Source organism: Ziziphus jujuba, chromosome 1 (genome assembly GCF_031755915.1).
Source record: "Ziziphus jujuba cultivar Dongzao chromosome 1, ASM3175591v1".
NCBI classification, from domain to species: Eukaryota; Viridiplantae; Streptophyta; class Magnoliopsida; order Rosales; family Rhamnaceae; genus Ziziphus; species Ziziphus jujuba.
Window position 1 is genome coordinate 4,539,176 of NC_083379.1, and position 25,232 is coordinate 4,564,407.

Consider the following 25,232-nt stretch of genomic DNA (forward strand, 5'->3'; position numbering starts at 1 on the left):
GCTATGCTTCCAAACACTTTTAGATGAGAAACACCCGGTTTCCTACCACTCCATGCTTCTTGCGGTGTTTTTTCCCAGACACTTCTTGTTGGAGACCGATTGGATAAATAAACAGCACATGCAACTGCCTTTGCCCAAAGTTCTTTTGGCAATTTCTTGCTTTTAAGCATACTCCTTGCCATGTTAAGAATTGTTCTATTCTTCCTTTCTACCACTCCATTCTGTTGGGGGGATCTTGGCACCATTAACATTCGAATTCCATGATCTTCACAATATTTTTGGAATTCATTTGATGTGAATTCTCCTTCTCTATCGGATCTCATAGCTTTGATCAAACAGCCACTTTGCTTCTCAACAAGAGCCTTAAACTTCTTAAAATTTTCAAACACCTTTTTGATTTTTCTTTCAAAAAATATACCCACGTCTTTCTAGAAAAATCATTAATGAAAAGAAGAAAATAGTTACTCTTACCAAGTGAACTTGGCTTCATTGGACCGCACACATCAGCATGTATAAGTTCCAGTGGCTTTCGAGCTCTTGAGGTCATCTCTTTGGGAAAGCTTTTCTTGAATTCCTTTCTAAGTAAGCAACCTTCACACACTTTGTAACACCCTGTCCCAAATCGCACCGGAATCCGTGCACGTTAATCGAGGTTGATCGTTGACCGAGCGGGTCAAAAGTTGACTTTTTGTCCCAGTTGAAATTTCTAGTTGACCAGGGTATCGTGGCGAAGTGCATGATGCCCCGAGTTCGTAGACTAGTAGCACATCGAAAACGGAGCTACAGTTTGAAAGTTATGGGCAAAACAAGTTGAGGTGCAAACAGTCCAAAAGATGCTGGAAGTTGACTTTTTCTTGTGGTGTAATTTTATTTTGACTCTTGTATGGTTGTAAAGTACTCGTTGATACGAGTTCATAGACTAGCGGCACGCTTGAATCGGACGTTTGGTTAAAAAGTTATGGACGTTTGAAGTTCGCCGGATACCGTAATATTTTATTATATCTGGCTTAAGTGCACAATGATGCCACGTGTCATCACCTGATTGGTCCATGTGGAATGAACAGTGTCATGCGGTGGCTTTTATTTGACAAAAATCTCGGGGAAGAGAGAGAAAGAGAGAGAGGAGAGAGAAAAAGAGAGAAAGACCGACCGGCCGCCAGAGTTTTTCAAATTTTCCGGCTGATTCACCTTACACGCACCAGCCAGGCGGACGCCCCTCCCCATTTTCGGCAAAACCCCAAAGTTTCACGGCCATTGGCCGCCGGACGCGCCTGGATCGAGGCGGCAAAGATCGGCGGCGATTTTTTCCCTCCACCGCCGGCCACCGCCGATTGACCCCTTTCCGGCCATTTTCAGGCCACACGTGCCAACCACCCCTCACCACCTCCTCAAGTCCGGCCTACCCACCAAATTTCACGGCCACCGGACCTCCGACGCGCCGGGATCGGAGCTTTTTCCGGCGAGGGGCCGAAATTCTTCAAACCCCGATTTCTCCGTCGTCCGGCCTCCGTTTGCCTCACCGCCAGTCCCATTGGATTTCTCTCCCCTCGATCTACAAATCTACAAAAAATCTCAGCCAACGGCCACCGCACGCGCCGCCACCGGCGACGGTTGCCGGTGACCGCGGCGGCTCGCCGGAAGTTACTGTTCCGGCGAGTACCCAGTCTTACCGCCGGCCCCTGTCCACTGTGTTGGACCCCCTGAACCCGAATCCGGTATCTGTTTCCGCCAATTCGCGATGGTTTGGGAGAATTGCGGAGTCGAAACCCGAAAGCTTTCCGGCGAGATTCCGACCACCTCGGGTCCGATCACCGGAAAGTAAGACCGAATCCGTGATCCTCATCACTCGAGCTTCGATTCGGTATATAACTCGTAACTTTTAGATGTTGTTTGTGTTCGCTCCCCGGGTACCCATTTGGGAATTACCCGAATAAAATATTAATATATTTGGTTGGTATACTGTGGATGTTTTAGGTGCGCGTACGAGTAGTGGAGTTGATCCTGCGGAGGATCTTAGCTGATTTACGCGCTTAAGGTGAGTGACCCACCTTCAAAAAAAATATTTTGGGCAATTAATTATGTTTAATTGGTATTTAAATTATGCTCATGTGGTACGATTTAATTATTATTTTATTGTGCTTTAATTTATTTATTATGCATGAGCAAATTATATTTCGGTAATAATCGTACGTGGTTTTAAGTATTATTTTCGGGCATAATTGGGTTAAATATTTTATGAAAATATTTGTTTAAATTTTATAAATTATGACCGCGGTATTTTTATTGTTGAACCTCGTACTTCAAGAAAGTTGTGGTTTATTTGTTATCGATGTTTCGTACCGATTTGTTAAATAAAAATATGTGGGATGGTAAGTGTGAGAATTTAATAATGATTTGTTAAATAAAAACGGTACGGTTGGTTAATAATGATTATTTTAGACGCACTCATACAGTATTGGTGTTCTGGTGTATGGACACGTGGTAGCGCGCAAATATTATGTGGTTTCGCGCGCAAGTATTATTTCTCCCGTAGTTGCCATTGGACCGTGGACAGGCAAGTTTGTTATTGGCCACAGCCGCCCCCCTCCTTGGCCGGGATGATGGTTTCAGCAGCGGTACTGTCGGGACGCCGAAGTGCCGTTTGCAAGTTTCTCTCTTTAACCTCCCTGCCAGTCGATGCTCGGGACGCTGGATATCGGAGGGCATCACCGGTATATGGTGTGGTGCGTCAAGTGTAATTTTCAAATAATGTTTCAAACCCAAAAGGTGTTCAAAAATTATTTATTATAATTTATTACATTTTAATTATATATTGGGGTATGTATTTATTTATTTATTGTTTATCAAATGGTTTAATCCCTTGGTTTTCGGGAAGTACGTACATCGGGTTTTGTGAAATTGTTTTAAAAAGGGAACAGTTCAAACGGAGTGATTGGTGAGAGTTTTGAGGGAAATTATTATTTTCAACAGTTATTATTATTTATTTACTTATTGTTGGTATTTATTCAATTCCCTTAATTGTTATTATTATTATTTTATTATCATTAAAAGTGTTCAGTAGTTAGGGTCACTCATTGAGATGATTAGCATCTCACATTTTTAAGTTCCGTTCCCTTAGGTGCAAGTGGTGGTAGACGTTCTTCCGGAGCGAACCAATTTTCCGCTGCTATCGTGTTTCGAGAAGTACCTCTGTACTCTTTCATTTCAGTGTATTATGTCTTTCATCTTTGTTGTATTTCTGTTGATTAGCACTTCATAAAGCTCTGTATACTATTGGGATACTTACATTTTATTTATACACTGGACTGTTGTTATTGTTGAGAAGTGCTGTAATTTGTGGAACAACTTGTAGTTTTGTGGGAGGAATAAGGGGGTGATTTTAGAAGTGTGTTTTCAGTGCAGGTAATTTTTGGTAAGTCCTACGGGAGGTGCTGCCGGATTTTCCGTTGGAAGGTTCGGTGGTATTTCCCTGGGATCGGGGCTTGTCTAGGGTTCCGGGAGGAATTCTGGACGGGTCCTGACAGTTGGTATCAGAGCATAGGTTCTTGTAATCCTAAGGGACTGTGCATTGCTGTATAGCCCATCCGTAAATTCTTCCTTTTGCAATCGTGCTTAAGTGTCCCTGTTTCTAAACTCTTGTTTGTTTCCTCAGAATTTGCTACGATGAGTAGGCGAGACACACGTAGAACTCGGGAACGCTCAGCTGAGAGTTCCGGGAGTCGATCGAGCCTTAGAAATCTGGTCTCTCAACTAACTAGAGCCTTAGGAGGTTCAAGCTCTAGTAATCGATCCGTGGATCAGGCTCGACGTTTAGGAGCCGTGGATCAGGCTCAAAACTCTCACTAGTCACTCCGTTAGAAATGTTCCCTTTTTAAAACATTTTCACAAAACACGATATTCGTATTTCCCGAAAACCAAGGGATCAAACCATTTGATAAACAATAAATAAATAAATACCCCAATATATAATTAAAATGTAATAAATCATAATAAATAATTTTTGAACACCTTTAGGGTTTGAAACTTTATCTGAAAATTACACTTGACGCACCACACCATATATCGGCGATGCCCTCCGATACCCAGCGTCCTGAGCACCGACTGGCGGGGAGATTAAAAAGAGAAACTTGCAAACGGCACTTCGGCGTCCCGACAGTACCGCTGCTGAAACCGTCACCCCAGCCAAGGAGGGGGGCGGCTGTGGCCAATATCAAACTTGCCTGCCCACGGTCCAATGGCAACCACGGGAGACATAATACTTGCGCGCTAACCATATACACATACACCAGAACACCAATACTGTATGAATGCGTCTAAAATAATTATTAAATCAACCGTACCGTTCTTTCCAAAATTACCGTGGGAAATATACCAATTTTCACAAAATACCATCCCACATATTTTCATTTAACAATCTGGTACGAAAACATCGATAACCAATAAAACCATAATTTTTCTCGTAATACGAGGTTCAACACATAAAATACCATGGGCATAATTATAAAAACTAAACCACCACTTAAAACAAATATTTTCATAAAATATTTAAACCAATTATGCCCAAAAATAATATTTAAAACCACATACGATTAATACTGAAATATACCTTGCTCATGCATAATAAATAAATTAAATCACAATAAAATTCATAATTAAATCGCACCACATGAGCATAATTCAAATACCAATTAAACACCAATTAAATATAATTAATTGCCCCAAAATATTTTTAAAGGTAGGTCACTCACCTTAAGCGCATAAATCAGCTAAGATCCTCCACAGGATCAACTCCACTACTTGTACGCGCACCTAAAACATCCACAGTACACCAACCAAATATATTAATATTTTAATCGGGTAACTTCCAATTGGGTACCCAGGGAGCGAACACAAACGACAACTAAAAGTTACGAGTTATATACCGAATCGAAGCTTGAGTGATGAGGATCACAGATTCGGTCTTACTTTCTGGAGATCGGACCCGAGGTGGCCGGAATCTCGTCGGAAAGCTTTCGGGATTCGACTCCTCAATTCTCCCAAACCATTGCGAATTGGCGAAAAAGGATGCCGGATTTGGATTCAGAAGGTCGGAATCTATGGACAGGGACCGGCGGTGCAACTGGGTACTCGCCAGAACAGTGACTTCCGGCGAGCCGCCTCGGTCACTGGCAAACGTCGCCGGCGGCGGCGCGTGAGGTGGCCGTTGTCTGAGATTTTGGAGGTTTTGTAGATCGAGGGGAGAGGATTCTAACGGGACCGGCAGTGAGGTAAACGGAGGTCGGACGGCGGAGAGATCGGGGTTTGAAGATTTTCGACGTCTCGCCGGAAAATGCTCCGATCCCGGCGCGTCGGAGGTCCGGTGGCCGTGAAATTTGGTGGGTAGGCCGGAATTGAGGAGGTGGTGAGGGGTGGCTGGCGTGTGTGGCCTGAAAATGGCCGGAAAGGGGTCAAACAGCGGTGGCCGACGGTGGAGGGAAAAATCACCGCCGAGCTTCGCCATCTCGATCCGGGCGCGTCCGGTGACTGTCGGTCGTGAGATTTTGGGTTTAGCCAGAAATGGGAAGCCGCACGTGTAACAAGAGTCGGCCGGCGCGTGTAGCAAGAGTCGGCCGAAAAAGTGGACGATTCCGGTGGCCGGTCGATTTTCTCTCTCTCTCTCTCTCTTTCTCTCTCCTCTCTCTCTTTCTCTCTCTTCCCCGGTGTTTTTGCCAAATAAAAGCCACCGTGGTTGACACTGTTCATCCACGTGGACCAATCAGGTGGCAATATGTGGCGTTACTGTGCACTTAAGCCAGATATAATAAAATATTACGGTATCCGGCGAACTTCAAACGTCCATAACTTTTTAACCAAATGTCCAATTTAAGCGTGCCTCTAGTCTATGAACTCATATCGATGAGTACTTTACAACCATACAAGAGTTAAAACAAAATTACATAACAAGAAAAAGTCAACTCCTGGCACCTTTTGGACTGTTTGCACCCCCGACTTGTTTTGCCCATAACTTTCAAACCGTAGCTCCGTTTTCGACGTGCTACTAGTCTACGAACTCGGGGCATCATGCACTTCGCCACGATACCCTGGTCAACTAGAAATTCCAACTGGGACAAAAAGTCAACTTTTGACCCACTCGGTCAACGGTCAACCTTGGTCAACGTGCACGGATTCCGGTGTGATTTGGGACTGGGTGTTACATATGTGGTATCCTTTTATATGACTTTTGATAATATTTTAAGTGATTTCTAATTTTAATGGGTCCATAAATGGACTTGTGGTATTTAAATATTTTGGTAATTAAATTGAGGTTTTAAATCATTTTGGAAACTATTGGTTTGAGAAAGCATATTAAAAATCAAATGAGTTTAAGCATGATCAAATACTTCAAGATTTTTGGTGCTTATAATCAGTTTATGGTGAATATATTTCACTGTGGTATTTTCTTATTTTAGTAAGAAATCATGATTTGAAGTTTTTTTTTGAAATATTTATACAAGCGGTTGAGCATGAATATTAAATTATGATTTATGATACGGTAAGATATTGTATCGGTTATTTTAAATTGATGTACTGCATAGTATCAGAGTTTGGTTTAGTATTATATTATAGCGCGCTGCATTTACCACGGTGCCGTAAGGTTGGTTTCATCCAACGGTTATCTATTATTACCACGGACTGTGAGGTCGGCTTTATCCGACGGTTTATTATTATTACCACGGTGCCGTGAGGTTGGTATTATCCAACGGTTTATTATTGTCACGGACCGTGAGGTTAGGTATGTCCCGACAGTTATTTATTATTTTCACGACACCGTTCATATATTGAGGGTCGTAAGGTGGGTGTATCCCACGGTTTGCAGATTGGTACATCGTATGGTACATTGTATATGTTGGTATATATTGTTGATTTACAAATATTGTGGTGATTTCTGCATTTTCATATTTATTTGGTGGAACTGTATTTATTATATTTTATGCTTAAATGTTTATATATTGATTTGAGACATTTCATAATATTACAATGATCGTTCATTCATACTTTTGAGCATCGGTTTTTATGATATTAGTTTGGGTACAAGTTTGGGTTTTGTAAAATGATTTTCAAACGGGGAACTTTTCATACGAGTGGAATGCGAGGTCTTGAGAGAAAGATTTTTCATAAATAAATCATTATTTTTCTATTATACTATGCCGCTCACTGAGATTTTTTTATCTCACGTTTTATTGTTTTAAATTCGTTCCCCTAGGCCCAGGCAGCTAGTAGCAGTCTATCTCGCGCACAGCTTATCGTTTTGTTCCTTCCACGATAGCAGCCGTATTTATCTTTCCTTTATCTACTGTTATCTTCTGGATTTATTTATTACTTATTTGTACTCCTGGACTTTGTTGATACTCGTAGAATACTCTGATTTTAGATATGAGACTCAGTAGAGACCATGGTACTTATGTGTGTAGTTATGGCCTGTAGTACAGTAGGCTGGTTGTAGACTTTACGCTGTTGTGGATTTATTTATTTATTTATTTTTATATACATATTGAGGTATTATTGTTATCGCCTGTGTTTTTTGTCCATGTTTTAATATGAGGTTCCATTGGATATTCTCTAAGGATTGTCCAATGGGACTTCACTAGGCGGGGCCACCTGGGGGAATCATGGGAAGGCTCCCGGGGTGGGTCCTGTCAGCTTGGTATCAAAGCTTTAGGTTCTAAATTCCTTGGGGTTGTGCATTGCTGTACAACTCATCCTATATTTTATCTTCCATACCTACCCTTTTGTTGGTTGTTAAATATATTTTATCTTATTCTATCATATAGAACTGTTTTCTTGATGTCGCGAGGAGGTAGACGTGGTTGCCTGCATGCTATAACTGGAGGTACAGATGCGTCCACTTATTTGGAGCATCTTGTCGAGCGCCTGGCTTGATCACTCAAGAGGAATGGGTTTATTAGGTAGTCTATTAAGTAGGCTTGTAGACTTGGAGCAGTTGGTTGTGATGGCTCCATGGATCCTATGCAATGTCCGGAGGAGGACAAGGTCACATTAGCTAGCTTTATGCTAGAAGGAAACTCGAGGACGAGGTGGACGTATGAAAGGACTAGGAGACATCACGCTTGAACATAGTTTAAGACTGCATTTCACATTGAGCTTTGTTCTCCAACCTTTATTAAGATTAAGAGGTTAAAGTTAAGACACCACTCAGGGTTCAGGACAATGGACAGTGAACAACGATAGCAGCCTTTTTTGTTTTCATAGATCTGCAGTCCGAGGTAGCTTATGTGGTAGGTTTCATGATGGGTAGTGCCAGTGGGATGGATCATGCTTTCATTACAAGCAGTTGGAACACTTTAAAAATGATTAACCTTATCGAGAATATGGTCATGCTAGAGCTTTACGATCGGGGTGCACAATTGCAGCTAATTGATGGGTACAAGGTACATGATACATAAATAGGCCAGACTTCAAGAGATTCTACCAACACTGGACAACGGTCTTCGTCCACAGCCAAAGGCAGAGGTCAGAAGGGATGACAACTTACCAGAGGTAAGGTATATGCTATGATCAATTACGAGGATCACTCTGATATTGTGACAGATACATTATCTATGCTTGGTAGTGACGAACATATTTTATTGGCTTAAGGACCACACGCTATTTTGTTTTACGTGAATATGTTACACTGGTCAAGATGACTCAAGTTCGTTAGGGGTGTTACCTGAAAAGTTCCACATCCATAGGAGGATTCTTTTAACCTCGTCAGGTGTTTAAGAGTAGTTATCTTCGTTGCAATGAAATTAAGGTTCTTAATATTAGAATCTAGTTTAGATAAATTTTGTTTATGCATTTTGGTGATCTTATGTAGGACAATTTGCTGAGAATTAACCGGTGAATTTCGTAAGTTGGTTTTGTAGCATCTGCTTTTGGATGATGATTTTAGATCTTGGTTTTGATATTTTGTTTTCTTGAAGATTGAGGGTTTTATATGGATCTAAGGTGGTTGATATTCTTGATGATAACTTAATCTCCTAAGGAATATAATTTTTGGGGCATAACTAGAATATAAGCAAGTAATGAATGTTTTCTTATGGTATGAGAATCTAGTAACTAGCTTATAGTATTTGGTTGTGATATTAGAATTAAGATTTAAATTTCTTTATTGCTTGAGGTACGTATTCTTGGAGTTTGTTTGAAATTGAAAGAATTTGAGGTATCTTCAAGAATGATATTTGAGATGATGAGAGGACTCGGACTTGATCTTTTAGCTTCATACTTCTTGGTGTTGACAATCTTGAGGATTTCTTTTAGGCTTTATAAGCAATCTAAAGCTCTCCATTGGAATAAATATAAGGAACTTTGTTTTATGACTTTACTAAATTTGGTTAAAAGAAAGATGTTTGTCGAGGTTAAGGAAATTGGATAATCAATGAGGAACATGGATCTTATAATTGCAATTACTAGGAGTGTAATCGGAGGCAAGGAGAATAATTTACATTTTAACTTTGTGACACTAGTATTTGGTTTAAGGAAATTAGATTTAAGTTCTAAGCCTTCTTTTTGAATTGATGGATGGATTTTCTTTTAGAAAGTTATGAGTTGTTACTTATGCTTCTAGACAGTTGAAGAAGCACGAGCTGAATTATCCGACTTATGAGTTAGAGCTTGCTGCAATGATTTTTATATTGAAAGCTTGGAGGCACTACTTGTATAAAGTTTCTTGTCGGACCCTTACCAATCATAAGAGCACTAAGTATTTGTTTACTCAAAAGGAGTTGAACTTAAGGCAAAGGAGATAGATAAGATTGCTCAAGGATTATGATTGCACTATTTCTTTGATGTTTGAGTTGCACAGTTGGGTGTTAATTTGTTCATGCATACTTCATGAGGACTTTTTACTAGCTTTTGACTACCACCAATACTTATGAATTGTGTTTTTGAGGTCCAATTTGAAGTCCTTTACTTAATGAGCATAAGAAGGAAAGTTAAACAAGGGGGAAGTTAGATTTCATTATCAGAGGCAATAGAGCATTGTTGATTGGTTCTAGGCTTTGTATTCCCGCAAATAAAGAGTTGAAAAGGCAAGTACTGGATGAAGCACATAGTTCTGCGTATGCCATGCACCCCGGTAGCATCAAGATGTACCATACCCTGAAAAAGCATTATTAGTGGGCAGGGATGAAAAGAGAAGTTGCTTATTATGTATCCAAGTGTTTCATTTGCCAATAAGTAAAAGTAGAGAGACAAAAGCCTTTTGGACTTCTACAGCCCTTACCCATCCTAGAATGGAAATGGGAGCGCATCACGATGGATTTTGTACTTAAGCTTCCCCCCACAGTTCAGAGGCATGACAGTTTTGGGTGATCATGGATCAACTCACTAAGTCTGCACATTTCCTACCCATTCGTGAGAAGTTTTCTCCTCAAAAGTTAGCGGAACTCTTTATGAATCATATAGTGAGTTTGCATGGAGTGCTAATATCGATTATATCTGACAGAGATCCACGGTTCACTTCGAGATTTTGGCGAAGATTAACGAATGAACTTGGTGTCGAGTTGAATTTGAGTACCGCTTTTCACCCTCAAACCGATGGACAATCTGAGAGGACTATTCAGACCTTAGAGGACATGTTGAGGTTATGTGTGCTACAGTTCAAGGGGAATTGGATTGAGTATCTACCTTTAGTAGAGTTCACCTACAACAATAGCTATCACTCGAGCATTGAGATGTCACCTTATGAGGCATTGTATGGGAGACAATGTCGGACTCCATTATGTTGAAATGAGACGGGTGAAAGGAAACTTCTAAGCCCTGAGATTGTACAGGCAATAGTGGACAAGGTCAATATTATACGGGCCAAGTTGAAAGCAGCACAAGACAGGCAAAAGAGCTATGCGGATGTGCGTAGGAAGGATCTCAAGTTTGAGGTTAGCGATCGAGTATTCTTAAGGCTCTCTCCTTGGAAAGGTGTAGTACGTTTTGGAAAACGAGGGAAGTTAAGTCCTCGCGACATTGGACCATATGAGATAGTAGAGAGGATAGGTCCAGTGGCTTAAAGGATTGACTTGTCAGAGGAGCTTTCGCGAGTCCATGATGTTTTTCACATCTCCATGCTCCGCAAGTATATCTCAGACCCATCACATGTGTTGGAGACACTAAAGATTGAATTTAGGGATGACTTGTCTTATGAGGAGCAGCCAGTGCAGATTTTAGGAAGGGAAGAGAAAAGGCTTCGCAACAAGACTATAGCTTTGGTGAAGGTTCTTTGGATAAACCAAATTGTCGAGGAGGCGACTTGGGAGTGAGAGGATCAAATGCGAAGTCAGTATCCTTACCTCTTCCAAAACTAAAGTACAAATTTCGTAGACAAAATTTCTTTAAGGGGGGTAGGTTGTAACACCCCGTACCAAAAAAAATATACATGATTAAACAAGTTTGACCAAATTGACTAAATTTGACCAAGTTTGACCAAGTGAACAATATATGGATTCAAGTTGACTTTTTCAACAGCCAATATTTTTGGTTTGACCGAGGTACCATTGTGTAGATCTCGTCGATACGAGTTCATAGACTGGCGGCATACCAAATTCTGAGTTACGGATAAAAAGTTATGGTTTTGAGAAGTTTTAAGCATAAGTTTTAAATCAGTGTATAAGCCTAGATAAGTGTGTCAAACAGGAAACAAAGCCCAAAATACCCATTTCTTCCCCAAAACCAGAGAATTTCTCTCCTCAGACCCGTGGGTCCGAACTGGGTCGTTTTGACCCGTTTACCGTCGAACCGGGTCACCGCTGTTTTGTCCATTTCCGGCCAACCACCACTTACACGTGCTATCCAACTAGAAAGGTCACTTGAAGGCGAGCTCATCCATGAAATTTCACGGCAAGAAGCGGCCAGATGATCCCAGATTGGGCCAGCGAAGTCCGCAGCGGCCGGCGAGTGGCTGGATTTTCTCATTTCTTGGCCATTTCAGGCCAACCCATACACCTTTTCCACTATTTTTGACCCCTCTGAACTCATTTCCGTGGTTATTTTGTCCAGATTCCTCACCGTTTGAAAGATTCGACAATGGGAAGTTCGATCGACTCTTCAACAATGTTTTCCGATCATCGGAGGAAACTTTGGACCAAGGTGAGCATACTGATGAGTTCCTTGTCTCTTGGGCTTTCCGTCAATATAAAGTTTGTGAATTTTGGAGGTCGTTTGATAATTTTTCCATTTTTGGATCAATTAGTTAATTTTCGGATAAGTTGGGGACTGTGTTTGGACTAAATTGGTCAAATTAGTTAAAATTGGAGTTGAATTTAGTGAAATTGGATATTATTAGGACCCATTAGGTGGTTCAATTTTGAAATATTAGGCTTCGGGTGAAAATCCCCAATTTTGGGTACCAGGTCCTAAGGACACACGGTATAATTGGACTGTCCGGTGTTTGATTTATGCAATTTTGTAGTACTGTAAATTATTTTGAGACATTTGGATTATATAAGTGTCTCTGGTTTAGTTGGTTGGAGCCTGAGAAATATTTTATTATATTACAGACACTCTAGTTAAGCCTTGAGGCAATCTTGTAGAGGAGCAGGCGTGAGCATCTACAGTACTGTGAATGGTTATATCATTTTTAAATGTTTTGGGTATATAGTATAATATATATGTGGTTTAAATATTTTACGTATATACCATTTGATTGAAAAGTTGTTTTATGCATATATAAATATTTGCTTTCACATATATGTGTTATCATTTTATATGACTTTTGATAATATTTTAAGTGATTTTCAATTTTAATGGGTCCATAAATGGACTTATGGTATTTAAATATTTTGGTAATTAAATTGAGATTTTAAATCATTTTGGAAACTATTTGGTTTGAGAAAGCATATTAAAAATCAAATGAGTTTAAGCATGATCAAATACTTCAAAATTTGTGGTGCTTATAATCAGTTTATGGTGAATATATTTCACTGTGGTATTTTTTTATTTTAGTAAGAAATCATGATTTGAAGTTTTTTTTTTGAAATATTTATACAAGCGGTTGAGCGTGAATATTAAATTATGATTTATGATATGGTAGCATACTGTATCGGTTATTTTAAATTGATGTACCGTATAGTACCAGAGTTTAGTTTAGCATTATATTATGGCACGCTGGGTTTACCAGGATGCCGTGAGGTTGGTTTCATCTAACGGTTATCTATTATTATCGCGGACTGTGAGGTCGGATTTATCCGACGATTTATTATTATTACCACGGTGCTGTGAGGTTGGTATCATCCAACGGTTTATTCTTGCCACGGACCGTGAGGTTAGGTACGTCCCGACTGTTATTTATTATTTCCACGACACCGTTTATATATTGAGGGTCGTGAGGTGGGTGTATCCCAAGGTTTGCAGATTGGTACATCATATGGTACATTGTATATGTTTGTATATATTGTTCATTTACAAATATTGTGGTGATTTTTTCATTTTTATATTTATTTGGTGGAACTATATTTATTATATTTTATGCTCAAATGTTTATATATTGATTTGAGACATTTCATAATATTACAATGATCGTTCATTCATACTTTTGAGCATCGATTTTTATGATATTAGTTGGGGTACAAATTTGGGTTTTGTGAAATGATTTTTAAACGGAAAACTTTTCAAACGAGTGGAATGCGAGGTCAGAGAAAGATTTTTCAAAAATAAATCATTATTTTTCTATTATACTATGTCACTCACTGAGATTTCTTTATCTCACGTTTTATTGTTTTAAATTCGTTCCCCTAGGCCCAGGCAGCTAGTAGCAGTCTACCTCCCGCACAGCTTATCGTTTTGTTCCTTCCACGACAGCAGCCTTATTTATCTTTCCTTTATCTACTGTTATCTTCTGGATTTATTTATTACTTATTTGTACTCCTGGACTTTGTTGATACTCATAGAATGTTCTGATTTTAAATATGAGACTCAGTAGAAACCATGGTACTTATGCATGTAGTTATGGCCTGTAGTACAGTAAGCCGGTTGTAGACTTTACGCTGTTGTGGATTTATTTATTTATTTATTTTTATATACATATTGAGGTATTATTGTTATCGCTTGTGTTTGTTGTCCATGTTTTAAGATGAGTTTCCATTGGATATTCTCTAAGGATTGTCCAGTGGGACTTCACTGGGCGGGGCCACCCGGGGGAATCCTGGAAGGGTTTCCGGGTGGGTCTTGTCACAGTTATTGGCCATTTTTTTTTTATCACGGATACTGTTCATGCGGACACGGTTTATACTACTGTTCATGCGACTGTTCACGAATACACTATTTACGCTATTGTTCACGCAGATACCAGCTCTGATACCACTATGTTGAAAGAGCAAAACGAAAGTTAAAAAAATCTTTGATTTTATTGAATGCTATGTTTCTTACAGCTTACAAGACCAAGAAAACAAAATCAAACCAGCAATATATTTATACTAGTTGCTAACTCTATTTGCATAAAGAAAACTTGGACTCTAAGAAAAAATTTAGGTTAAACTTGGACTCTAAGTAACTAAAGCCGACAAAATTAATAACAAAAGAAAAAATAAAAAACAATAATAATCAAGTTTATATTTCAACAATATATAGGGTGAGATGTAATGGAATTAAGACTTTTGGATCTTTTGCTATTCTGCTATTCAACAATTAATCTAATGTGTAGTACATGATCAAACTGGGTTTTTGCCTTCGCATGACAACTGTTGAAAAAATTGCCGTAGAGGTTATTGGTGTTGTTCCATGTTGGTGTAAACAGAGCTCCAATCAAGTTGGTTCGAAGCTAGTTAGCAAATTATTTATGATTTTTAACTAGTCAGTCAATTTTGGGATAAAAATTAATTAAAAGCTAGCGGTTAATATCATTAGCAGTGCGCTGAAGTTTATGCATGTGATGACGAAGATAGTCCCAGAAAAACTACTATTGCCTCGAGCCGCTAACGTAACCAAAAAAAAAAAATAAAATAAAATAAAATAAAATAAAAAATAAAAAAATAAAAATAAAAATAAAAAAATAAAAAAATAAGAAATAAAAAAAAAGGTGTCTATGGATTTTCAATTGTTTCAACTTCACCAACGTGAATACATACTGATTAACACGGGTAACAGTCTTTTCTTGTTTTTATTTTTTTATGCATGTATTGAAATATATATATATATATATTGATTATTTTGAATTATTGTATTAAATGATTTTATCCTACTTGTACTAAGTTAGACAAATTATTTTAGCTGTGAGTTAAGTCAAATCTAATGGTAGATAATCTTAATTTGAATGAAATATAACTTCTTTTAACTGAAAATTTTACTAAATTTTTAATTATTGATAGGGGATATATCACGATAGGATGGAAAAAAAAACAAATTAAATTAACAACTAGACAAGGGAAGCACAACTTTTCTTGCTCAAATTAACAACTAGTTTGCATCGTATTTTCGAACCTGGTGGCTCGATTGATTGGTACTTCCGTAGGCTCGTCTTGCATACAAATTCTGGGCTTCGAGGTCCTACATCCATCAAGAACATTCCTTTCCTTAAACTTCAAATTATAAGGCATTTCTACTACGTAAGAAAACACCAGAATAAATGCCTTTGTTAAATGCATTGGTTATGAATCACTCTTCTATGAACATTCATAACTCAAACTATCGTGGAAGGCATAGAAAACTAAAATAGTTATTTATTTAATTTTTTTATTTTATTTTTGGAAGTTAGTTTTTGTTTAATTTTTTTGGAAGGACATGAAAAATCCTACTTTATATAAATTGAATTATTGAAATTCAATTGGGTATTAATTTTTTTTCTTAAATTTACTAATTGTTGTCAACAGGTAGACGATTTGTTGGCAACAACACAGGCACTGAGCTTCTTGTTGTTAGGGCTGGGCAAAACCCGACCCGGACCGACCAACCCGCCCGAACCGAACTATTTGGGTCGGTTTGGGTTGGTTTTTAACTGTTAAGCGGGTCGGTTCGGTTACATATGGATTGAACCCGTGGTTTTCGGTTCGGGTTACGGGTGGATAGAAAATTTATCCAACCCAAACCGAACCGACCCATACATTTATTTATTTATTTTTATTAGTATTTTGATAATAATCCAAAGGTGAAGGTTTAGTCATGAAATATTAAAAAAAATATGCATGTGAATAATTATATCCCCTCAAAGCTTTTGGTATATATTTTTTTAATAATTTTTCTATTTAAAAAAAAGAAAAAAAAATAAAAATAAAGGAGAGCATTAACAATGACAACAGGACAAGGATAAGAATCCGATGGGGAATGGTTCTCTTTATTGTCCTTCTTTTTTATTTATTTATATTTTGGTAAGAAGATTTCTTCATCCTTATTGTTTCCCTTTTTTAAAAAAACATAATGCATATTATTTATACTACATTATATTGTAATATATTTTTTCACATGATAATATCAGTACTAGCATAAAAGAATATTATATTATCCCTTTTATTTATTTGAACCTGCAACTTTGAAAATAAAATATTAAGCATACTTGGACCAACCTCACTTGTGAATTTACTAATTAATATGAAAATATTAAAAAAAAATTAATATGAAAATATTTTAATAATTGTAAAACTAATGAAAATTAAACCTGAATAAAATAAATAAGTGAAACTCATCAATATAAAAAAGAAGAAGAAACATTAAAAATAATATTTGGGCCGAAATCCATCATGAGGTTCAAACTGGCCCAAACCAAAAATAAAAAAAATTGGACTGAAAATGAAGCTCATTATAAGGCCCAAACCGGCCTAAACCAAAAATAAAAAAATTTGGGCCGAAGCCCATCAGAAAGCCCAATCCGGCCCAACCCGTGAACCCAACCCAAACCGAAAAATATTCATTCGGTTCGGTTCGGTTTGGGTTGAATGTAACGGTCGATTCGGTTCGGTTTTGTATCCAACCCAAACCGAACCGGTCGGTTCGGTTTAAAAAAGTTTACAAAACCGAACCGAACCGAACCGAGCCCACCCCTACTTGTTGTGACCATGGTTTTTTATTTTATTAATATTTTTAAAAAATAAAATTTGAAAATTTTTTTTTAAAAAAAAAAAACATTTAAAACCCACTGATTGAGTGATTGTGGGTTGTCGCTTTTTAAAAGATATTTTGAAATTAAAAGTTTATAGAAAAAGGAGAATTTTTTTCGGCTTGTAGGCTGAAAGATGTCGAGCCCAAGAAGGGTGGCCCATACCCGCTTCTCTTGTGGCAAGCCAAGTCCAAGAAGAAGATTATTTTTATTTATTTATTTTTTTTCAGAAAAAGGAAATTAAAACAAAAAGGAAGCAATAAGTTTCGACTCGTAATTCTAAGTTGCATATATATATATATATACACACACACACATACATACATATATATATATAGCCATCAAATGAAAGCTGATTCCAATAATAGTTAGTCATAAATTTTTCCTTTTTGACTGGAAAATGTGGATCATAAGTTGGATGGATTATCAAATTGTGAAAGCTTTTACTTATATTATATAAATTATATAGATTATATAGATAATATAAGCTATAGATAGAAATTAGATGAATTACCAAATTGTGAAAGCTTTTACTTATTTATGTAAAAAAATTTCCTCAAAAATATGGTTAGACATTCTCATGTAGTTATAAATTTAAAGAGGAAAAAAATATATATATACATAAGCAGAGAAAATTGAAAACCATTGAATATTTTCTTGAAGTGATAGGATAAACATGCTTGCTAGCAAAAATCCAAGAGATCATGAGTGCTTTCTTTTAATCTTAAAATCGCACTACTAGAATCGTCTTGATAAATGACATGATAAATGCATCGTAAAAAATAAACAATAACGTATTCCAATGAGTCGCCTAACATCCTATTGCGAAATGCAAAGATATTTAGCGGCCTATTATCAGAGTCGTTTATCTTTGAGTTTTTAGTAACTTAAATAGACATTTAGTCACTCATTATGAGAGTCGCCTATACGTCAATTTTTAACAACACATGTTACTTTTAGCAACGCATTACGTGAGTCACCGATATTAGAGTTTTTAGCGACAACCATCGACTTTTAGTTACTCATTCTCAGAGTCGTTTATATTTCCATTTTTAGCAAGAATATACACTTTTAGCGACACATTATTTGAGTAACCAAATTAGAGTTTTTAGCGATGACTTTTAGCGACTCTTTATGAGAGTCTCCTTATTTGGGTTTTTAGCGACACTCATTTATTTTAGCGACGCGTTATATAAGTCACCTATATATAAGTTTTTAGCGACGCATATAAACTTTTAATGACTCATTATTTCGATCCATTTATAGCAACGTATTTACTAGCGACTATTTCATGTAGAGTCGCCAAATAAATATATTACAAGTGACTTATAAGTAGAGTCGCGTTTTTAGCGACCATGGAAGATTTTAGCGACGTAGTTTTCATTACTTAAAACGACTTTTTATTTATTTTTAGAAAAGTCACTAAAAATGATATTAGCGACTCTGTTTTAAGCATCACTAAATTTGTTAGTCGCTAAAGATAGGCAAGTAAAAGTCGCCAAATATGTTAGGCAACCTTGTTTCTTCTTGATGTGTCGCCCATTTGTTTTTTAATTTTTAATTTTGTGAATATTATTAAAATAGTAAAAATATAAAAATAATTAAAATACAAAAAAACTAAAACTAGCTTCATCCAGAATAATTAGAATACAAAAATATAAAATACATATTTTTTAACAACGAATTAATTATCAAATAAATTAAATATTAACTCTTTGACATAATTTGTAAACTATTGTATTTTTTCATAACAAATTTAATATTAATTAAACTTCTATGAATGCATACTCATTGAGATGGAAGTTGACATCCTCTTGTTGACGATATTACACCCTCATACTGCATATGGAAAAATTAAAAAAGTTATTAACACTTATGCAAAATAAATAAAATATTAATCATTTTTAAATTTGTAATTTAGTAAATAAAAATTTAAAGAATATTACCATCGTTTTTAAGATTTGATGAGGTGCATTTCTCCTAATTAAAAGTAAAAAACACATAATGAAGTGGATCAAAAAAATAATTAAATGAATAATAATAAATGTTATAAATATTACTTAAAACATAAGTTAATAAATATACGTACCAATTTATTTAAAAGATATTGTTTATCCATATCCCCTTACAGTCATTACAAACATAGCCACTCTCACATTCATCCTCATTATCATTTTCATCGATACTTGGCAACTATATGACAAATGGATTGTGAGCCATCGTAGTATCTTCAAGAACATCTTCTTCAACAAAAGTACGATGTTATGGTGAAGTTAAAACAACAGACCATCTCGAATCAAATTGATCTTTAACATAAAATACTTGTTGAACTTAGCAAAACAATGTCAAGCAATATCACAAACAAAATTTCTACAAAAGCAAGATTAATAAAATCCAACGAACCTAACCTGCGGTTAAAATGAAAAAAAAAAAAAAAAAACCCAACCCACCACATGTCTCCACCAACCACAAAGAAAAAAGAAACTCACCTAAACGATGGAGACGAAAAAAGAAGAAACCCAGAAAATCACACAACACAGAGAAATCCAGCTTCCCTGTCAACAACAACATAGGCAAATGAAAAATGAAACCCGAAATATCCCACTCTTCAATTCTTTCTTAGATTGCTTTCAAATATAATATCTATTAAATAGTATACTTGATGTAGTTTTAAAAAAGAAAAGGGATTCAAAGACGCACGTAAAAATTTTAAAACGCGCCAAAAATTCTCAAAAAATGGAAAAAAAAACACGCCTTTTCTCTCAATTTAATTTTTTTTTCTTTGATTAATTTTTTAGTTTTCATCTACAAATAAAAACTGAAAATATTTCTTAAAAATGCGAAGCAAAATATCGAAGATTGCTGTTTATTTTTCTGTTTTTCAAGTCCACCTTTATTTTTTATAAAATTTGCATGTCTTTTAAAATTTTTATTTTTTTTAATTGAGAAAACAGACGATACATTCTCTTCAAGAAGGGTCGCCTGCTTTTGAATTGTCGGATCAAGCGACGCATTATGGTTGAAAAGCGTCACCTGTTCCAATTTTTATATTTTTTTTTGTAATCTTTAAATAGTTTTTTAATTGTTGACCTACAAATATATTCATATAGCAATCCAATGAACATAAATTCGATTGATCTAAAAACAAAAAATAGTTTTGTCAATGCTCTTCTCAATTATTCACATATATGTGTATAGACGAGACACAAAATATCTCAATACCTAATTTGAGATAGGGTACCGAATATAAAATTCTAATTCAACAAGCATTTATTGACCAATTTATCTACATAAGTATGTTAAATGAGCTTAACTTTCATGTGTTTATGGTCAATGATAGCTTACTGGTTTTTAAAAATTGAAAGTCTATTAAATTGCTTTTTCTTAAAAAAAAAAAAAAATTGAAGGAACAGGCGACACAATTCCATTAAAACGCGTCGCTTATTCCATGTTTTATTATTATTATTTTTTAATATTGAATTGGTTTTGTTGATTGCTCATCTACAAAGTAAAATAAAAACATATTTGCAAAATTAAAAAAATTACTAAAAACAGCTTTAAAATTCAAAAAAAGTTAACAATTGCTTGAGTGAAAAGGCGACGTAGTTGTTGCAAATGCATCACCTTTTTATCTATTTGATGACTCTTTGTTAAAAGAATGCATCGCCTAAAACTATATTAAGCTAGTTCTTGTTGTATGACTTCATCCAAGTCATTTGGCCTGGTGGTGTGATGATTCCTTCAGAGTGTAAAAGGTCCTGGGTTCAATTTTTTTTTTTTGTTCTTTTAGTCAATTTAATTTTATTTCAACTACAAATAACCAGTGAAAATATTATAGCAACATAACTAAGGTGGTTTTAGTGGGTTTTCATTTTTTTTTTTTTTGGTGTTAAAAGGCGACTCATAATGAAGATTGTGCATCGCTTGTTCTCCTTTTTTCTTTTTCTTTTTGGTCCTTTTAGTCAATCTAATTTTATTTCAACTACAAATAATCAATGAAAATACCAAAGCAACATAACTAAGCTGTTTTCTTTTTTTTTTTTTTAATTTTGTTAACAGGCGATGCACAATAAAGATTGTGCATCGCCTGTTCTCTTTTTTTTTTTTTGGGATTTTTTTAGTCAATCTAATTTTATTTCAACTACAAATAACCAGTGAAAATATTAGAGCAACATATTTGAGCTTGTTTTATTTTTTTATTTTTTTTTATTTTGTTAACAGGCGACGCACAATGAAGATTGTGCATCGCTTGTTCTCCTTTTTTTTTTTTTTTGGTTCTTTTAGTCAATCTAATTTTATTTCAACTATAAATAATCAGTGAAAATATTACAGCAACATAGCTAAGCTGATTTTTTTTTTTTTTTAATTTTGTTAACAGGCCTGTTCTCTCTCTTCTTCTTTTTTTCTTTCAGTTCTTTTAGTCAATCTAATTTTATTTCAACTACAAATAACCAGTAAAAATATTAAAGCAACATAACTGAGCTGGTTTTTTTTTTTTTTTTTAATTTTGTTAACAAGCAATGCACAATCGAGATTGTGCGTCACCCGTTCTTCTTTTTTTTTTTTTTGTTCTTTTAGTCAATCTAATTTTATTTCAACAACAAATAACTTGTGAAAATATTAGAACAACATAACTGAGCTCTTTTTTTTTTTTTTTTCCTTAGATATTGGTACCTGATGCACAATGTGCATCGCCTATTACTAGAGTATCCTATTAGTAACTAGAGACGCACAATGTGCGTCGCCTATTACTAGAGTATCCTATTAGTAACTAGAGACGCACAATGTGCATCACCTATTACTAATTGGAGACGCACAATGTGGGTCACCTATTACCAAAATCTTAAAAATAAAAAATTAAAAAAAAAACCTAGCTCAGTTATGTTAGTCTAATATTTTCACTGATTATTTGTAGTTGAAATAAAATTATATTAACTAAAAGAACAAAAAAAAAAAAAAGGAGAATAGGTGATGCACAATCTTCATTGTGTGTCGCCTGTTAACAAGCTCATTTATGTTATTCTAATATTTTCACTGGTTATTTGTAGTTGAAATAAAATTAAATTGACTAAAAGAATAAAAAAAAAAAAAAGTAGAACAGGCGATGCACAATCTTCATTGTGCATCGCCTGTTACCAAAATCTTAAAAAAAAAAAAAAAAAACCAGCTCATTTATGTTGTTCTAATATTTTCACTAATTATTTGTAGTTGAAATAAAATTAGATTGACTAAAAAAAAAAAAAAGAAAGAAAGAGAACATGCGACACACAATCTTCATTGTTCGTCACCTGTTCACCCATTTTTTTTTTTTTGTTCTTTTAGTCAATCTAATTTTATTTCAACTACAAATAACCAGTGAAAATATTAGAACAACATAACTGAACTGCTTTTTTTTTCTTTTCTTTTTTTTTAGATATTGGTAACTGGTGACGCACAATGTGCATCGCCTATTACTAATTGAAGATGCACAATGTGGGTCGTCTATTACCAAAATCTTAAAAAAATAAAAAAATAAATAAAACAATAGCTCAATTATGTCGCTCTAATATTTTCGCTGGTTATTTGTAGTTCAAATAAAATTAGATTGACTAAAAGAACAAAAAAAAAAAAAAAAAGAGAACAGGCGATGCACAATCTTGATTGTGCGTCGTCTATTACCAAAATCTTTAAAAAAAAAACCAGCTCAGTTATGTTGTTTTAATATTTTCACTGGTTTTTGTAGTTGAAATAAAATTAGATTGATTAAATAAACAAAAAAAAAAAAAAGAACATGCGACACATAAAGGAAACTATGGGTCTCCTATTACCTATATTTAAAAAAAAAAAAAAACTCATTTATGTTGCTTCAGTTATATTGTTCTAATATTTTTACTGATTATTTGAAGTTGAAATAACATTAGATTCATTAAAAGAACTACAAAAAAAAAAAAAAGAACAGGCGATGCGTAAAGAAGACTGTGAGTCGCCTGTTACTTATATTTAAAAAAAAAAAAAAAGAAATCAGTTTAGTTTTGTTGCTTAAATATTTTCACTGGTTATTTGAAGTTTTCAAGAAAATCAAGTTGATTTTAAAAAAAAAAAAAGAAAAAGAAAAAAGGAGAACGGGCAACTTGGAATGATTTTTGTGTGTCGCCTGTTACCAATATCTTTAAAAAAAAATACTATTTAAGAGATTTGCAAGAATAAACTGTACATGAAAAATTATATAATTGAATAACAACTTCGTATAATTAAATTTTGTTATTATGCAAAAATAGATAAGTTGATGGTTAATCATTTTTCATAAGTCTAGCATTTAAACAATATAATTCAGATAAAATATACGCACAGTATTAAAAGCGACTCTGTTCAGCCGCATATTCAGCGACTCTTAACGGATGTGTCGCGTGTTGTTGTTTTTAACGACCGTTTGACATCGACTGTTTTGGGATGCGTCGTTAATTTATTAAATTTTTATTGATGCATTAACCTTAAAGTCGCAGTTTTATTTTTTCAGACGCGTTTGTTTCGTAGCGTCGCTAAATGAGTGTTGCTAGATATCAATTTTTGCATAGTGCCGATTTGAACTGTTTATTATACGTTAGTTAAAACTAGTAATTTAGGACTAAAATGATAATTAATTTCCCATCTAAATATGAAATACAACATTATATGGACATGAAATAAATATTGAAATCAAAACTAGCATATTCATATATATATATATATAATGGATTTATATCAAATTAAGCTTAGACAATACAAGTTCCAAATAAAGGCATTCTCGCAGCCAAGAATGCATGGTACATAATTATGAGATAGCATCAAATATGGGAATGTAAATGAGCCAATCTAGTACAGAAAATGAGAGGAGAGAGCCAGCCATTTGCATGGTAGGATTAATCAAGTTCCATAATTAGATAATTGGATAGGAAGCCGCGGAGGCAATGCCACAAAGACCTTCAGGTTGACCAGCTTCTCTCTGAAGTTTCATATAGCCTGATTCACCCCATGATGTTCCCCAAGAGTTCCTGACCAGCCAGTATTTCATTCCATCTTCATCACTATACCCATACCCTATCAATGTCACAGCATGGTTCATACGTTCTCCACACCCTCCAGTAAACACACCGCTCTCATAAAATTGAAATTCGTCTCCAACAGCAATGCCAACAGAGACAGGTTGCTGATTTACGGCCTTCCGTAAATCCTCCTCGTCATTCTGAGTAACATCTTCATAGCCAGAGATCGTTGCAGTTTTCTCTCTTGCTTTCTGAGAGTCACAATCTCCATCCCTTCCCTGGTATGGGTAATCCTCTTCGCTGCTTATACCTCCGTTCCCTTTTATATATTCGAACGCTGTATCCATCATACCGCCATTGCAACCTTCATTCTTCTTGTCACAGTCAACCAGTTGCTGCTCGGACAATGAAACCAGCTTGCCAGTTTTGATTTTGGTAATGCCTTCAATCGCTGCCACGACCGAAAATGCCCAGCAACATCCTGTAATATATATCATTCGTTAATAGAAATGACACCCTTGGCACTCAACATATCAGCATGTTTTCACAACATGTATCAACATATCATACCTAACTTTAAATATATACAAATATATATAAAAACATATATACATGCGTTGACGCTTATATATATATATATATATATGTATGTACTCTTTTTTTTTAACTTACCACATTCACGTTGGTTCTTTATCTCATTCACAGCTCCTTGCTCCCTCCAGTCAACGGTATCTGAAACATTGGTGAGATTTGCATACCTGAAAGATTTAGTTCCGGCCGATGACTTGGGGAAGTGAGTAGGCCTGAATCCAGTATAATATGTGAGGAATTCTTGGGACGTCAAGTCAGCAAACACATTATCGATGCCCAATTTGTAGGTGCGATTGCCTTTGTTGTTGAACTTTTCGACGAAATCAGCATTGTCCCGAAATATCTTGAAACGCTTTTCCTTCTCAGCATCGTCTGCATAGGTGCGTCCGTACTTTTGTGCCCATTGCTCATGCAGGTTCTTGACGGTAACTTCATCATGCAATGTGCGGGAACTGGCTTGGGATGCCCAATTCCCCAATACCATGAAAATGGCGATGACCACCAATGTTGTGAAACCCATTTGATTGACTCTATAGCTACAACTGATGAAGAGGGATAAAATATTACTAAAGTTGCAATTGGAA

The 25,232-nt window shown here is 35.6% G+C and overlaps 1 protein-coding gene across 1 annotated transcript; it reads right to left on the reverse strand.

Moving 5' to 3' along the window:
• Positions 1–23,719: 23,719 nt before the first annotated feature.
• LOC112488788 (ervatamin-B) lies at positions 23,720–25,232 on the reverse strand. Its single transcript, XM_048467596.2, has 2 exons — positions 24,730–25,232; positions 23,720–24,538 (listed from the first exon to the last, which is right to left on the reverse strand). The coding sequence occupies exons 1-2, from the start codon at positions 25,166–25,168 to the stop codon at positions 23,952–23,954; spliced, it is 1,026 nt and encodes a 341-aa protein (XP_048323553.1). The 5' UTR covers positions 25,169–25,232; the 3' UTR covers positions 23,720–23,951.